This window comes from Myxocyprinus asiaticus, chromosome 16 (genome assembly GCF_019703515.2).
Source record: "Myxocyprinus asiaticus isolate MX2 ecotype Aquarium Trade chromosome 16, UBuf_Myxa_2, whole genome shotgun sequence".
Taxonomy (NCBI): domain Eukaryota; kingdom Metazoa; phylum Chordata; class Actinopteri; order Cypriniformes; family Catostomidae; genus Myxocyprinus; species Myxocyprinus asiaticus.
In genome coordinates, this window is record NC_059359.1 from 24,740,900 (window position 1) to 24,758,053 (window position 17,154).

General features: G+C 36.6%; 1 protein-coding gene across 1 annotated transcript in view; it reads right to left on the reverse strand.

Annotated features, from left to right (window-relative positions):
- The window catches only part of spaca6 (sperm acrosome associated 6), a 58,952-nt gene that overhangs the window by 19,174 nt on the left and 22,624 nt on the right, over nucleotides 1-17,154 (reverse strand). Inside the window, exons 2-4 of the mRNA XM_051721017.1 lie at nucleotides 1,804-1,890; nucleotides 1,010-1,081; nucleotides 556-579 (exon numbers count right to left, since the gene is read on the reverse strand). Coding sequence (XP_051576977.1) covers nucleotides 556-579; nucleotides 1,010-1,081; nucleotides 1,804-1,873 — 166 coding nt within the window. The 5' untranslated portion in view covers nucleotides 1,874-1,890. The remainder of the gene's footprint in view (nucleotides 1-555; nucleotides 580-1,009; nucleotides 1,082-1,803; nucleotides 1,891-17,154) is intronic.

Below are 17,154 nucleotides of genomic sequence, written 5' to 3' on the forward strand. Positions count from 1 at the left end.
AAATTGTCCATTGAAAAACCCACATTGATCAATAACTATTCTTAATATTTGGAAGGATGTGTCCCCCTCACTGTCTATGGTGATTATGACCCTGAAGTAGATAAACTAGTCCCACTTTATATTAGGTGTCTTTAACTACTATGTACTAACATTAAAATACATACAATACAATGTACTTATTGTGTAACTACATGTTGTTCTGCTAAATTCTCACAAGATTCACATTTGCTGCTACTATGGTTGAGGTAAGAGTAGGTTTAGGGGTAAGTTTAGGGTTTAGATTAAAGGGTTGGGGTAGGGTTAGGTTTAGGGGTCAGGTTAACAGTGTAACTACAGATGTAATTAAATGCAGGTACTTTAAATGTAAGAACAATGCTACAACACGTACAGTATGTACATAATAAGTACATTGTATCAAATGCTTAAGTACATAGCAGTTAAAAACACTTAATATAAAGTGGGTCCGATAAACTTGTTTATTTGTTTAGAGAAGAAGTGTATGCTGTAGAAGAGCTATGCCATATGTGATCAATGATGAAGGAACATGTCGCTCACCACAGGGGGGGAAACATCCAGAGGCTGCAAGAAATGACAGAAAACACATCTTTAGATACTGTAGGTCCATGTGCACAAGTTCACAAACTGTAAATAGTGGTAATCATCAATTGTTACATTAAGGAGCTGTTTTGACCTGATATAACCCTTAATATAAGTTTGTCGGTGTAATATAATGTATTTAAGCTGATTCAGTGATGCAAAATAATATGTTTGACTTGAATAAACCCAGTTCATTTAGATTTTTTTGGTTAACATTCTTTTTTTTTTTAGTGCATGAGAGGAATTCAGAGTAGGTTTAATAGTCATTAATTCAGTGGTGAATGAGTGTACTTATGTTCAAGGCAAGAAGAAAGAAGATAAAGAAGAAACTGTGATGGATATAGCTTGTGGGGAAAGAAGTGTATCATGGTATACCAAGCAAACAAAATAGAAGTGATAATGCAAGTCTCACCTCTAGGCAGCCTTGAGGTTGCAGCAATGAAATTATTTGCTGCTGCCTGTAACCTGATCTCATACACTGTGTCTAAAAGAAGTATAGAGCCATTTATCTCAATTGCACTCAGAGTGTACATATCAAAGATTGTGTGTTTGTTACTCTCTAGTGCTCTCCCTGACATTTCATGTCAACCTCATGTCTGTCCCTTCTGCTTTTCTTAATTGTTTAAAAGATATAAAGAAGGAGCTCTGTTCCAGTTACCTAGAATTCATGTAAAAGTTGTTGAATTCCAAATTGATGTAGAAAAAAACTCAAATTTTATTGAATCTGATACAGACACATTCTTTTTTTATTTCAATCACGCATACTCTTAACATGACAAAGGAGTATTTCCTCCTCTTATTAGGTAAAGCCTGTAATTAAACATCAGTAACTGTCAGATGTATAACTTTACAATTGCTTGCCATTACCTTTAGCATCTGACAAATCCACTGTGTTTCTGGGTGCGGAGAGTGTAGGCAATCATTTGACATTTTTTATCTGTGCATACCAATTTTCAGTGCACGTTACATAAGAAAGTGGAAATATTTTTGCAATCTAAGTACTGTTGGAGTTCACTGATAAGAGTTACGCCTTCTAAAATACACATCTATTATTTTTTATGAATCATGTCTAAAGGTAAATATTTACTCTGTGATCAGGGAAATCCACATTAAGGCAATAAAGCATTGTCACCGGGCTGGCCCCAAATCCTCATTCTGTAGTTATAACTTGGCTGCTGAAGATTACTAATAAGATGCATCTGTCACCTTCATTTGTCCTCTGGTCAAATTCCTCCACTATAGGCATAATTTCAGCCAGCAAGATATTCCTCAGCATCAGATCATAGCCTCTTCCTGAGAAAGAGAAAAAAAAAAAAAAGAAAAGAAGAAGAGATAAATAGATCAAAAGATACAAAATGTATTAGCAAACACTTCAAAAAATGGTAAGCTGTAGTTGTTACCTTAAAGGGATAGTTCACCCAAAACTGAAAATTCTCTCATTATTGACTCACCCTAATGCCATCCCAGATGTGGATGACTTTCTTTCTTCTGCTGAACACAAACAAAGATTTTTAGAAGAATATTTCTGCTCAGTAGATCCTCACAATGTAAGTGAATGGGTCCCAAAATGTTTAAGCTCTAAAAGCACATAAAGGCAGCATTAAAGTAATCCATATGGCTCCATTGATTAAATCCATATCTTTAGAAGTGATATGATAAGTGTGGATGAGAAACTGATCAATATTTGAGTCCTTTTTTACAATAAATCTCCACTTTCACATTCTTCTTCTTTTGTTTTTGGCGATTCACATTCTTTGTGTATTTTGCTACCTACTGGGCACCCACACCTATCATCTTGGTTCTGAAGATATGGATTTAACAACTAGAGTCTTATGGATTACTTTCATGCTGCCTTTATGTGCTTTCTGGAGCTTCAAAATTTTAGTACCCATTCACTTTCATTGTAAGGACCAACAGAGCTGAAATATTCTTTGAAAAATCTTTGTGTTCTGCAGAAGAAAGAAAGTCATAGACATCTGGGATGGCATAAGAGTGAGTAAATGATCCTTTTCCTTTTAAGGAGCTAGTTCCACCTGATCTAACCCTTAAAATGAGTTTTGCTGGTGTAACCTAATGTATTCTGGTTGATTCAGTGTTGTTAAATAACATGTTTTACATGAATTAAACCTGTTCATTTAGATGTTACCACATGAAGCACATTTTTTAGGTTAACATATTTTTCCAGTGTAGAGTGAAGAGAAGACAACCCTTACTTTCAAATGAATCATGTCTGTGACATGTTTAATGTCTTTTATATTTTATATTATAAATAGCTTAATGCATAATAAGGGTGTGATTTCTTACCCACTTTCCCTGCCTCAATTATTCTTGGTTCATTGTTGAATATTCGATCCACTGTTTCAAAACAAGAGTCCACATTCCTTATATTGTATTTGGTAAGAATGTGGCCCCAACACAAACGAATACTGTCTTCGACATTGATAAAGCACTGATAACAATTCAAAGCTGGGCTCACAATTGAGCAGAAAAACAACAGTTTCAACACAAACATTTCTCTTTTTTGCGTTTCTGACCCTGCACGACACTGCAAAATGAAACTCAGTTTCAAAAGGTTCTAAGAATCTTTAGAAAATTCTTTAGAATGTTTATTACATCATAATCACAGATGAACCCATCAACACAGAGATTACAACTGATTGATTTACTGTGAAACAGAACTTGGTTTTCACATATGTGTTAAAATGAAGATGACTACAACCAGAATAAACACACATTTTTCGGTATGTGAAGAATTAAATTAAATAAGGCTTTTGTAACATGAATTAATTCAGGACATACAGATGTAATAACTCAATTCAGGTAAAACTCAACACAAAAGCAATAAACGTGGATTTTAGTGCTCTTGTGCCTCGCTAATATTTCTGATTCCTCATTTACCCCACTGTCTTTTCAACTCTCTCATTTGAACCATTTCTGATGCGAAGTAAAGAGATGGTGTGAGTCTGTGTGTGTGTGTGTGTGTGCGTGAGAGAGAAAGAAAGAGAGGGTGAAAGAAGAGTGATAGAGATGTGAATGAATATGTGTGCCTGTTGATGATGGTGGAGGGGTGCTTGTGATATTGCAAATGATCCAAATTGAACGAAACAAAGGAAAAGACCTTCTGTGAATGTGATCAGTCAAGAAGCTCTGGGGCAGCAGAAGAAAGAATGTAAAATGACAAAACAATAAAGAAACAATGGGTGCAATAATGAGACATGAGAACAAGCATAATTGCATCTTAAACAGATAAATGTAATGTACACAGAGGGAAAAAAAAAAAATCTTATACAGTAGAATGGGGAAAGACTGTGTCTGAGAAAGTGAGAGAGACTAGCGAACAAGCCCACAAGCTCATTGCATCCCGTATCCCACACCCCTCCCCCCATTCCATCACCCCAAAACCCCCTCTCCTCCCTCCACTTCCCTTTCCAGTCTTTTCCGAAGTGTCACCATGGTAACGAGACAGGGTGCCTAATACATGAAGTTAATATATTTCCAGTGGCAGGAGCGACTTGGGTACTAATGCATTCATCTGTCTGTGCAAAGACAAGCCAATCAATAGCAGGAAGGAGCCCCACCGCAGGCCTGCTAGAGAGCAGTCAGGGTAGTCAGTTAGCTGGCCTATCAGCGAAGATCAGAAGACAGGTAGCATAGCACTGCACTGTCTAAAGATGCTAATTCTACAGCTGGCCCTCCGACAAGAGGCCAGGAAGTCAGTAGGGGCAATCTGAAAAATGTAGGTTTCATGGAGTGCCGGTGTCCATTTTTTCTCCAAGGTTTATTCTTCATTTGTGATTCGCAATGTACATCATGTGCTGGAGAGTGATTTTTTTCAACAACAATGCACTACAAAGGTAAAACGCAGTAACTATGCCAACACAGAAACCGAGAAAAATGGCTTCAAAGTTTATTTAATTCTCCAGTCAAATGCGTTACACATACACACATAGTAAAGTACTCATTATAGTTGATAGTTGATTTAAACCTGTGTGCCATAAGTCAGATAGTCTAAAAGATATGATTTCGTTAGGGTAGAATAAAAGGTTCAGTTACTGTGTTTTGCCTCTAACAGCAGATGGGACTAAAACAGACATTTGTAGATGTTATATTTTAGCATTATTGACATTAACACTAAAATGTATATTTAAAATTTTCTGGCAATGCTATGTGGGACAATTTATTTCTCTTTCATTTAATGAAAGATAATAAATATTGAAATCTATGTCTAGTCTCTACATGTCCGTTATTTCTTATTCCACATTTTGTCTCATTTAGACCAAATGACAGTACCAGTGATGGTTATATTTTTGGGTCACAACCCTTAGCTGTCTTATAATTGGACCATTTCTTTGTCTAGAACACAAAGCCAGCCAATAGGGTGTGCCCCCAGTGGTCACTACTGCAACTGGAGGTCAATATTTAGGGTTAATCAAACTAAATATAAACATAAAACTGCCACTTTTCTACATAAATTTAATCTTAATTTAGACACAAAAGAAAAAATGGCAAATAATCCTCCTTTGTTTAATTTTTGGGGATGACAGCGCATGCAGCCCTGTTCCTGAGGACCTCACCTGTGACCTTATTTGACCTAACAGGTTAAGGGTCTCAGGGACAAAGAGACATACTTGGAAAGATATGACCAAGTTGCTGGAATTAAAAATACATAATTACATTTAATGTCATGCTTTCGATTCCAATGTCTTCATTACTTCAGATTCCAAACATTTAAACCACCTGTAAAAAAGGGCTCAGACTGCATTGCGCTGTACAAATTCAGTCAGATTTCCACACTCAATGCATTCTGGCTGTCAGGGTGCATAGAGTAAACACATAACTTCATATATAGAACTCGAAGAACGTGCCAGTTAATGTTTGCACCACACTGTGTCGTGTCAGTCATAATAAAACCATGGGGTGTTGTTGGTGGGTACTTTTACTGCAATATTTTTCACCGCAGAAGCTGTAAGCCTTCAAACGCAGCCGTTGCATCATCTGCTGCAAGATTGTGCCAGCAGCTTCAGTAAAACCTCATCTGCTAAAGGAGCTTTACCTTTGGAGAATTACAGATTTATTTGCTGAGTCCCTAGACAAAATTGTTCTCATAATATTGCATAATAACCAGTAGCCTTGATTAAGGAAAAAATACGATCATATAGAACTAATTTGCGTAAAGTAATTCTCAGTAAATTAAATCAACAAACAAAAAATAGCTAGGAACACATTATATATATCACAAAAACATGGACCGCAGTTTCCACTGTCTCCAGGTAACATGAGCACAGGGCAAAATGGAATACCTACAGCTCCATGTCTGGAAGTAATCCAGATTTGAGTTTAACCTGTAAAGATAAAAAGGAAAAACATTAATGTGTCTAATGTTACGCATTTTAAGAGGCTAAACTTATAGGTGTGAATTTAAACTGAAAACTGGGAAATTAAGAGAGACTTAAGGTGCAATGGTGCAATAGTGCCCCCTCTTGGTAGACAGCTGATACAACTGACACAGTGACTGAGTAAGTGATACACAAAATTGCTCAAATTCTTCGCACTGAACGTCAGCAAATGACAAAGGTACAGATGATCAACATTAGAAATGAATCTAAAGATCAAACACAAAAAAACTATGAAAGATGTGATAGATGTGAGTTCATGGAACACATGCAATACATCAGACTGGACTCGAAAATACAAACATGATGACAAAACGATCCTTGAAAAATCATGGTATCATGAATTATGAAAATGACTGCAGCAGTAGTTAGACCCACAGTTCTATTGTCTTTTCAAGGTGTTGCAAAAAAAAAAAAAAAAAAAAAAAAAAAAAAAAAAAAAAAAAAAAATTGACAATGGTGCACTTTAAAGCATCAGATTTATCAGTCTTCCAATCAAAATACATACACATACCAGTCCAATATTCAGCAGATGCATGTGCACAGGTGTGCACACAAACACCACAGTAAACTGTCTATGACAAAGATCTTCAAGCCTCTGCCAAAAAGCGCATAATCATGTAGCGGGTATGAATGGCGAGAAAAGCCAAAATGAGATGCAGAGAGCACTACCTTTTCGCAGGTCTGGAATCTGGTATATGCAGACTTTGGTGATGTCAAGCTTTTGGCGACAAAAAGTATTCATTCATGCCAATGAATTAAATCTCTTGAAAACTAAGTATACAATGCGATTAGCTGGAAAACCAATTCACACACTCTTGAACAGCATGAGGGATGTGGACATGCAAGTGTCTGACTCGAAAGTTAAACCTGAAAAGACAAAGAGAAACATAAATGAAAAGAATAAAAAGCACATATGAAATGCAGCCATATCCATCATCGGACACATTGTCTGTATGTCCCATCTGAGTGTCTGGTCATATCTCCCTCTTTCTGGGGGTAAAAGAGACAGACAGTCATACAGCCAGACACACAGACAAAGAGCACAGTGGCAGGTAGACCAGAGGCAATTGCACTGATCCAATAGGTAACACACAACCTACCTCCCCTACAGCGATCCTATAGTCTACAGGACCACAAGAACCTCAGATAGTGTCCAGTCAGTCAGACAGACACACATAATCACACAAACTACACACAGATGTGCACACACATTTTCTGTTCATCAGCATCACTGATTCTCTGTGTCTTCCACGACTCTCTGTCTCTTATTAGCATCTCAACCACTCACATCCCTTGTCCCCTAATCTCAAATTCTGTCTACCTCTCTCTTTCTCTCTCCCTCCCTCCCAAGCCTATTCCATTTCCATTCTCTTCCACCTCTCTCTCTCTCTTCCCTCACTCACGTTTTTTCAGGCATCGTGTCTCTGTTACTCCCCCTGCCCCCCTTCTTTTGCAGTCTGTGTGCTCATGCGCCTGTGTGTGTCTGAAAGAGAAAGAGGAAATGTGTGTAAGAGACAGAGGGAGCAGGGAGGGGGCAAAGGGGAAAGAGAGAAGAGAGAAGAGTGGAGAATAGGAAGGAAAGGGAAACTCAGAGTTCCAAACAGGGTAAGATGTGAGAGAGCATCAGGCTAACAAAAAGATAAAGTGCTGGAAAATATTACTCCCCGTGTTTGCCGCAATCTTCTCTTAATCAATCTGCGGTATGCCTCATCAGATTACACTCTATCTCTCCAACACATGCCACGCCGCTCACCAGTGTAACGAATCAGCAACAGTCGTACGCTAACATGTTCGCACAGGTACTACATATATTTTCAGCACTTGAGGTAGTGCCTGAGGCGTTGTGCTTAATGCAATAGAATCCGCTGTGCAGCAGGTTAAAATGCACAATAAAATACAATGGATAAAATGTCAACCATATGGTGGGCATTGCAGCATTATCCTACACTGCAAAAAGTGGTAACCTGTAATTGTTACCTTAAAAGGCTATTATCTAATGCTTAAGATTAGTTTTGTTGGTGTAACCTTATGTATTCAGGTTGATTCAGTGATGTTGAACAATATTTTTGACTTGAATAAAACCAGTTAATTTAGATGATACCACATGAAGCACATTTTTTTTTTGTGTACACTTATTTTTATGGTATATGACATGCAGTATGCATGTTCTGTATCTTTTGGCTTAGTCTGACTAGATCTTCTACACATTTAGGTCATGTGTGACAGAAATGCATTGGTTTCTGAGCGTCTGAAAAGTATCTACACTCTCATGCACACAGACACACTGGCAAAATAGCAAACAGTTAATGTCAAATCAACAGTTTGTTTGCCAAAATAAAAACTTAGAAACATTCTCAGCTGGGTATCGTTTCTCGAAGCTGAACTAAATCCGTAATGATGCTGCATTGTCCTCCCATGGCCTCTTTAGCCAGCTATACTACAGTCCCACAGCCTTCACTTGGAGGTGTAGTCATTTTAATATGATTTATGACATGCTGGTACAGTGAGTGGGGGTGGTTACTCGTTTGGCTTTGAGAAGGAACAGTAACAAAGACAAAGACAGGCACAAACAGCAGAGAAGGGGATGATAGCTGCCCTGACCCACACAACGAGGAAGAGCTACGAGGGTATAGCCCCATTCCATGCCATTTTCAGTCAGTGTGTAGGAAAGCCCCTTGTTCTAGTGCCAAAATGTCTGCCGCAGACAGCATCGTCAGTACATTTTGGGATAAAGATGGTCAGACATTGATGCGAAGCAACATGAAAGAGAGCTTTTGAACAAGGGTGCACAAGTATGGATCAGCTATACAGTACATTAGCTTTATAGCAGATTATTCTGGGTATGCAAAGGGAATGCTTAGTAACCTCCATTTCCACGCAGAGCCCTACAACACAGAGGGATAGCAACAGCTGTTAGTGGCACTGTCTCTTCTGGCTGGAGGCAGTCTGAGAATTATTTGCAAAAGCTTCCATCTTTCTTATTCATTTTTCTTCAATATCTTCTCTCTCTCTCTTTTATTTATCCCTCCTCTCCTATAGAACTATAGTAATATTTTTATGATTCTCACTATATCTCCATTTGTTTCCCTCTGTCTACTTCTTCCCCCTTTTTTCTTTCTTACCGCTTTGTATGTCTTATTAAGGTGAATTATTATCTTATTGAGGTATATATATTTATATATGCAATTTTTAAAATATGTCTTTGATAATTAGGTTTCAAAATTATTTTGATGGTGTGTCAGAAATCACAGCATGATTTAAGCTGAAAATTCTGTCATCATTTACCCACCCTTATGATCCTCCAAACTCATATGACTTTTTCTCAAGTGGAACACATATACTTGGAATAGTGTCAGAAATTATCTTTTTCATTAACGGGCCAATATTTGCCCCCTGGAATTGTGAATCAGGGACATTTTTATCTTTATGAGGTCATTTTTAGGGCAACATTTTTTCTAAAAAGGAGGGACAATGCACGTGCATCCAATATTTCTTTCGACAGGTGACGGAGCAAAGCATTAAAATACAAGTGAAGAGATTCACAAACCATTTACTGATTAAAAATAGTAACGTTTTAATCAACCTGATCTTTGTGCTGTGAAATGTTGCTATTTTTAATCAATAAATAATATAACAGTGTGGATCTATGACTTCACTCATATATTTTCTAATCATATAAATTATGACAATATGACGTATTTTTTATGTCAAATACTTACTTAAAAATACTACTATTTAATCAATTAATTAAAATAAAATTAACAATTAACATCATACAAAGTCCAGTAAACATAAAAAAAGCTAAATCAATATTTGGTGTGACCACCACTGCCTTCAAAACAGCACCAATTCTCCTAGTTGGCAGATAGTTCCAAGGCTCTCTTGAAGATTTTTTTTTGGGGGGGGGGGGGGGGGGTTATATTTCCTATTGAAACACTAAAGCTGACGACAAATAACCTTAAATAACCTATTTGTCTTAATAATCTTAAGACAAATGTTTTTGTGAAACATCTTATGTGCCTGTAAGACTTTTGCACAGTACTGTATATATATTACATATATAACACTTAGGTTGAAGTCATTAAAACTCATTTTTTAACCACTCCACAGATTTCATATTAGCAAACTATAGATTTGGCAAGTCATTTAGGACATCTACTTTGTGCATGGAGTAATTTTTCCAACAATTGTTTACAGACAGATTGTTTCACTTATCACAATTCCAGTGGATCAGAAGTTTACATACACTAAATTAACTGTGCTTTTAAGCAGCTTGGAAAATTCCAGAAAATGATGTCAAGACTTTAGACAATTAGCAAATTAGCTTCTGATAGGAGGTGTACTGAATTGGAGGTTTATCTGTGGATGTATTTTAAGGCCTACCTTCAAACTCAGTGTCTCTTTGCTTGATATCATGTTAAAATCAAAAGAAATCAGCCAAGACCTCAGAAAAAAAAAAAAATTGTGGACCTCCACAAGTCTGGTTCATCCTTGGGAGCAATTTCCAAATGCCTGAAGGTACCACGTTCATCTGTACAAACAATAGTATGCAAGTATAAACACCATGGGACTATGCAGCCATCATACCGCTCAGGAAGGAGATGCATTCGGTCTCCTAGAAATGAATTGCGAAAAGTGCAAATCAATCCCTGAACAACAGCAAAGGACCTTGTGAAGATGCTTAAGGAAACAGGTAGACAAGTATCTATATCCACTGTAAAACAAGTCCTATATCGCCATAACCTGAAAGGCTGCTCAGCAAGGAAGAAGCCACTGCTCCAAAACCATTTGCAGGTGCACATAGGGACAAAGATCTTACTTTTTGGAGAAATTTCATCTGGCTTAATGAAACAAAAATGTAACTGATTGGCAATAATGAACATCATTATGTTTGGAGGAAAAGGGTGAGGCTTGCAAGCCAAAGAACACCATCCAAACTGTGAAGCATGGGGGTGGCAGCATCATGTTGTGGGGGTGCTTTGCTGCAGGAGGGACTGGTGCACTTCACAAAATAGATGACATCATGAGGAAGGGAAATTTGTGGATATATTGAAGCAACATCTCAAGACATCAGACAGAAAGTTAAAGCTTAGTCGCAAATGGGTCTTCCAAATGGACAATGACCCCATTGGCTTAAGGACAACAAAGTCAATGTATTGGAGCCCTGACCTCAATCCGATAGAAAATTTGTGGGCAGAACTGAAAAAGAATGTGTGAGCAAGGAGGCCTACTAACCTGACTCAGTTACACTAGTTCTGTCTGGAGGAATGGGCCAAAATTCCAGCAACTTATTGTGAGAAGCTTGTGAAAGGCTACCCAAAATGTTTGACCCAAGTTAAACAATTTAAAGGCAATGCTGCCAAATACTAACAAAGTGTATGTAAACTTCTGACCCACGGGAATGTGATGAAAGAAATAAAAGATGAAAGAAATAATTCTCTCTGCTATTATTCTGACATTTCACATTCTTAAAATAAAGTGATCCTAACTGACCTAAGACAGGGAATGTTTTCTACGATTAAATGTCAGGAATTGTGAAAAACTGAGTTTAAATGCATTTGGCTAAGGTGTATGTAAACTTCTGACTTCAACTATATATATATATATATATATATATATATATATATATATATATATATATATATATATATATATATATACAGTATATGTATTAGGGTGTAACTTGAACCGGGATCCCCTATAGTGCTTTTCACAACACATCGTTACAAGGCAGCTTTATAGAAAATTGTGCTATAACAGAAAATTAAGCTGCAATATCTGTAATGACTCAGAGTCATCATTCTGTGGTTTGATATGCTATCTCACATATATAGTGAAGAAATAATAATCTGCTAAGTATTTCTTTTCTTTTGGTCATGTATCTTGCCTAGGGCACCAAGTGCGCCAATGTCCCCTAAAAAAAATAGCTACATGACACCTCTGGTCTTATTTCTATTGTATTCTCCTCCATCTCTCTCTTATATTAGACTAGTTCCTGTCTCTTTCTGCATTTCTTTCTGTCTCTGTGTGCATGGATGCTTCAGTCCTATCCAGCGTGGTGCCATGTCTGCAAAAGTTAGCAGATGAAACAAAGCACTAAGGTTTTTGTTGGAGGATCGACGTCACCATGCTTGGTGCAGGTCTCCCCATTTCAGAGCCAAGCTAGCCACACTTCTAAGTCACTCTCAACATAACTGCTCATCACGCAATAAGACAGCCGCTTCTTCGAGTCACCAGACAAATTTCAGGAAAACTTCCAATCTAGTTGATGGGCATTATTGCTAAAGCATATTTAAATTCAACCAGCCTCAGATTCACACACACATCTGCATGAACAAGCATCTGTAAGCACATACAACATTTATCTTAAAGGGATATTTCACCCAAAAATGCTAAATTCTGACATTATTTACTTATGTCATTCCAAAGCTGTATGACTTTCTTTCTTTCATGGAATAAGGCCTACTAAAAAAGATTTTAGGCAGAATGTTAGTCTTAGTCACCATTCACTTTTATTGTAAAGGAAAGACAGCAGTGTAAACATTCTATAAAATTATCCTGTGTTCTACAGAAGAAAGAAAGTAATTCAGGTTGGGAATGACATGAGGGTGAGTAACTAAAGACAGAATGTTTGGATGAACTATTCCTTTAATATTCCACCAGTCATTGATGTGGGTGCATCAGATCAAGCTGCAGTAGGGGTGAAGGAGTGGAAGTGGGTGAAGGGTTGGAAAATTAAAGCAGAACCTGAAGGTCAGATGTGTGCAGTGGAGAACAGATACTGAGGCAGTCTAAAACAGATCATTATAACACATGACATTATGGCATTTAGTGTGTGAACTGAATACAGAATCCTAAATATACAACAGAAACTATCGACAGCTGAACACAGAACAACCTCTCACCACACCTGTGGTAGGATATATGCTGATCTGTGCCCTTTTCCAACCCTATGGTGGTGAAAGATGAAGAAAGAGACAAAGAAAGGGACGAGAAGAGAGAGAGAAGCAGAAAGAAAGAGAAAGACACAGAGGGGGAGTGAGAAAAAGAGCTACAACGCAATGCGGATGCTGGCTGTCTGTGCCACCAGACACACAGCGGGAGATGGTGGGTGTGTGTGTGTGGGGGGGGGGGGGGGTAGACATGTATGCTGATGCAGAGATAGGAGGTACAAACAAATAAACACACACACACTAACAGACACATGCAACCACAAATAAGCAGCAAAACCTTTTTGCTTTATTAAATGTTATCGCTATTTATGATGATATTTATAAAAAGGTGAACAAAAAAGATATTGTTGATAATTTCATATTCTTCTTCAGTTAAAAATTGCTTTGTGATCAAATTAATTCAGTTGCAATAAACATATAATGTAATAAACATTACATTAGTAAAAACACCAAATGAAAGTAGGCAACAAAAAATAAATAAATAAATAAATAAATAAATAAATAAATAAAGAAGAAGAAAAATGTATCCAGTCTTGTATCCACTATATAAAAAGTTAAAAAGTATATATAATCAGGGTTGGGAGGGTTACTTTTTAAATGTATTCCTCTACAGATTACAGAATACATGCTGTAAAATGTAATTTGTAACATATTCCGTTAAATTATTCAAGGTCAGTAACGTATTCTATATACTTTGGATTACTTCTTCAGCACTGGTAGATTTTTTTCACTTGTTTTGACTATAAAAACTCTGCCAGTACAATAAGACACAATACACATGTTAAACATACATTCTCTGAAAAACCTAAATATCTTATGCTGTGTTGTTTCTAAAACAAGATAAATCTAATTTATCTTGTTTTAAGGATTTTTAGATATTTTTACAGGAAAACAATACAAATATTATTATCAAGAATATGATTTTTTGCCCTAATATCAAAGGTCTTACTAGAAAAAAAGAAATTATGATCCAATGTGAATTTTCTTGATAAACAAAATTATCGTGCCTGGTAACGTGCATGTAAAATGGCTAGAAATAGCATTTTAGCTTAGCGTAAAGCTGACAATTTACACAAGGTTTATTTATATTTCTTCTGCTCCAAACTTACTTCAGACGTACTTCTCTGTCTGCTCATATGAATGTAACATCACAAGAAAGTGTTTCACCACTGTTCAAATGTTCAAAAAATACTTTTTGAATGTAACTGTATTCTAAATACTAATGATTTAAATTGTAACTGTAGTGGAATACAGTTACTTATATTTTGTATTTTAAATACGTAATCCCGTTACATGTATTCCGTTACTCCCCAATCCTGTATATAATGACCAGCAAAAGTCATTTTTAAGGGCTAGATCAAATAAAAAATAGATCTTTAAGGTAACAATTGCATGAAACCATGTAGTTTTCCATGAAAAGATTGACAAAAACAGAGAGAATTTTAAAAAAAAGTGTCAGTTTAGAGCATTGCTCCCACAGCTTTCAACATAACTAATTTAATATCTTAGTTTATCTTTAAATCTCAGGCAAGTCTATAAGGCTACTAGACAACCTTTTTTTAATTTAATCATTGCTTCTGGCTGTCCACTTGAGATCATCCCATGCTGCTTCAGGCATCATGGTGGGTTCTGATAGCTGTAAGTGTGCAGCCGCAGGGAAAGCTAGAAGGTTGTACAGTTATCTCCGGGCTGTTTATTATGCGAAAACATACAACCAACTACCTCACACTGCAACGCACATGCAAAGCCATGCATTTCTCCATGAAAAGCCCATTAGGGAGGATGCTGAGGACCTTATTACTCAGTTGCCAGATAAATTGGTGCATCTCTTTTTGTTACCATCTGTGTGACTGGCCTGTTTTTTCTAGATTGATCTACTGACTGATCTGACTATGACACCTCTGAATTTGAGTATGTCTCCAGCATATGTAGGCTACTCTTAAAAGATTGCATATGTTAACACAAATGTAACTTTCCATCATCCCAAAATCATCCTACTGTTGCACAAGAAAGACTTTGCACCTATACATGATCACTTGCACTACAAGGATTAAACATACATTGCATATGTCAAGTCATTCTTATTTGTATAGCGCTTTTCACAACACACATCATTTCAAAGTAGCTTTACAGAAAATTATGCTTTAACAGAAAAAGCTGTAATATGTAATGTCTTCGAGTCATAATAGTGCAGTTTAATAAAAAAGCATGATTGTAAATTGCACCTTAAAATAAATAATAGAAAATAATTATATTTATATTTAGACATTTACTGTATATGTCAAAACATTTGCATGTTAAAAATGTTTGCACTACCATACTACCTCACTACTGTATATACTAACATACTGTACATCTGTATGTATTTAGTTCTATATTTGCCTTTGTCTTATTAGCTATTTATTTATCTATTTGTCTGTTATTTATTATTTTCTCGCTCTATTCCTCTATTCTATATATTTAACTTTTGCTAAGCAAGACAATATAGAACTTGACCTTAAACATAAACCTGAATGAGATTATTCTTTTATGGCTTTCTTTTCTTCTATTGTTTTTATGTGTCAAAGGCATTTATTTTCATTATAATATAATTTATATACAGTATATATTTATTATAAAAAAATATAATGAAATAAACAGTTCTCCTATGTTAACTATTATATTCAAAACCACTATATTAGCCACACCCCTAAACCTAATTCACAGATTTACTCTGAATCTTCCTCAAAATTCTCAGACAACACAAGCACCATTTACAAATGAAACTGTTTATTTAGAAAAAAATATGAACACAAAACCCTCATCAACAGCATTCTATAATCATTGTTGTGGCATTGTTGCCCTCTGCTGTTGGTACCCTGCACTGAACCCCTCTGCCACGCCTCCTGCATTCATTCTCTCTGTCTCTCCTCATTAGTGGCTTCATACATACAGTATAATATACAAATGACACAGACAAACACACATGCACACAAACATACTCTATATACACGCACATGCATACACAGACATACACACAGCAGCCAGAGTCTGACCTCTTTCCTTGGTGAAACCACCCACTCTCTGCAACTACTAATTTATTAATGCTGCCCTAATAATATGTTTTCTTTATCATCATCATACTCTTCTCTTTATCTCACACACTGCCTTAGAAAAATTTAAGTCATAATCATCTTCTATTTTATTCTCTGAAAATAAAATTCTACAAAAGCAGTTCAAACCCATATAAAGTGGAGTCCATGCCAGCTTGAGTGCATGCTGTCATTAAAACAAAACTATAATAAGAAATTCTGAAAATTCATATTAATTTTTTATTTCAACTTTCCACTTAAACTTAAGATGGTAATATAATACAAATGAAAAGTGGAATAGAAGCATGTGTGTGTGTGTGTGTGTGTGTGTGTGTGTGTGTGTGTGTGTGTGTGTGTGTGTGTGTGTGTGTGTGTGTGTGTGTGTGTGTGTGTGTGTGAAGAGTGCTGTGTAAATCATTGCTGTGAGCTTGTATTCCATCAGTCTAGACAGATTTTGCAGTTCTGGCAATATAAAGCCTAGAGTCTGTCTGCTAAGAGAGAAGCTAGTGCTAATTCAGCAGGAAAGAAGCAGAACAGCACTCCTCTGAGACCTCTCATTTTCAAACACGTACACACCTACAACTGGCCATCGGTTATCTATACTTGCATAAGCCACACTTGTCTACAGTATACCTTCTTTGTTTGTGTTTGATCTCTATATTTGTTTATAGTGATGCAAATCCATCCAAGCAGTTTCCAGCCTAATGAGTTTACAGCTTCAGCAAATGAGTTTATGACCCTCTGTGTAGTCGCAGATGTAAATAGACGAGACGAGAAAAACTGGGCTCAGCAGCCATGGTTAATTTTCGCCTCTGGCTTGCTCCTTTACCAAGAAATTTCTTTAGAAAGTGTTTGTATATGTGTGTATGTGTGTTTCTCTGGGTATTATTATGTTAAAGGTAAACATAATAAACCAAAACAAAGCCAGCATATTGTTATTCTACAGACTTGGTTTAGGGTTTTCCCAAAATCCTTAAAAGAAGGATTATGAAATGTAACACCTCCAAGACATCCCGGAACATGGGAGTGGTGGATGGCCAGCTAAACTTCACTACCAACATCTCAACAACTGCCTGGTCTTGCAGATTTGCTCTTTTCAACATCCAGAAAATCAGAACTTTCCTGTCTGAATATGCT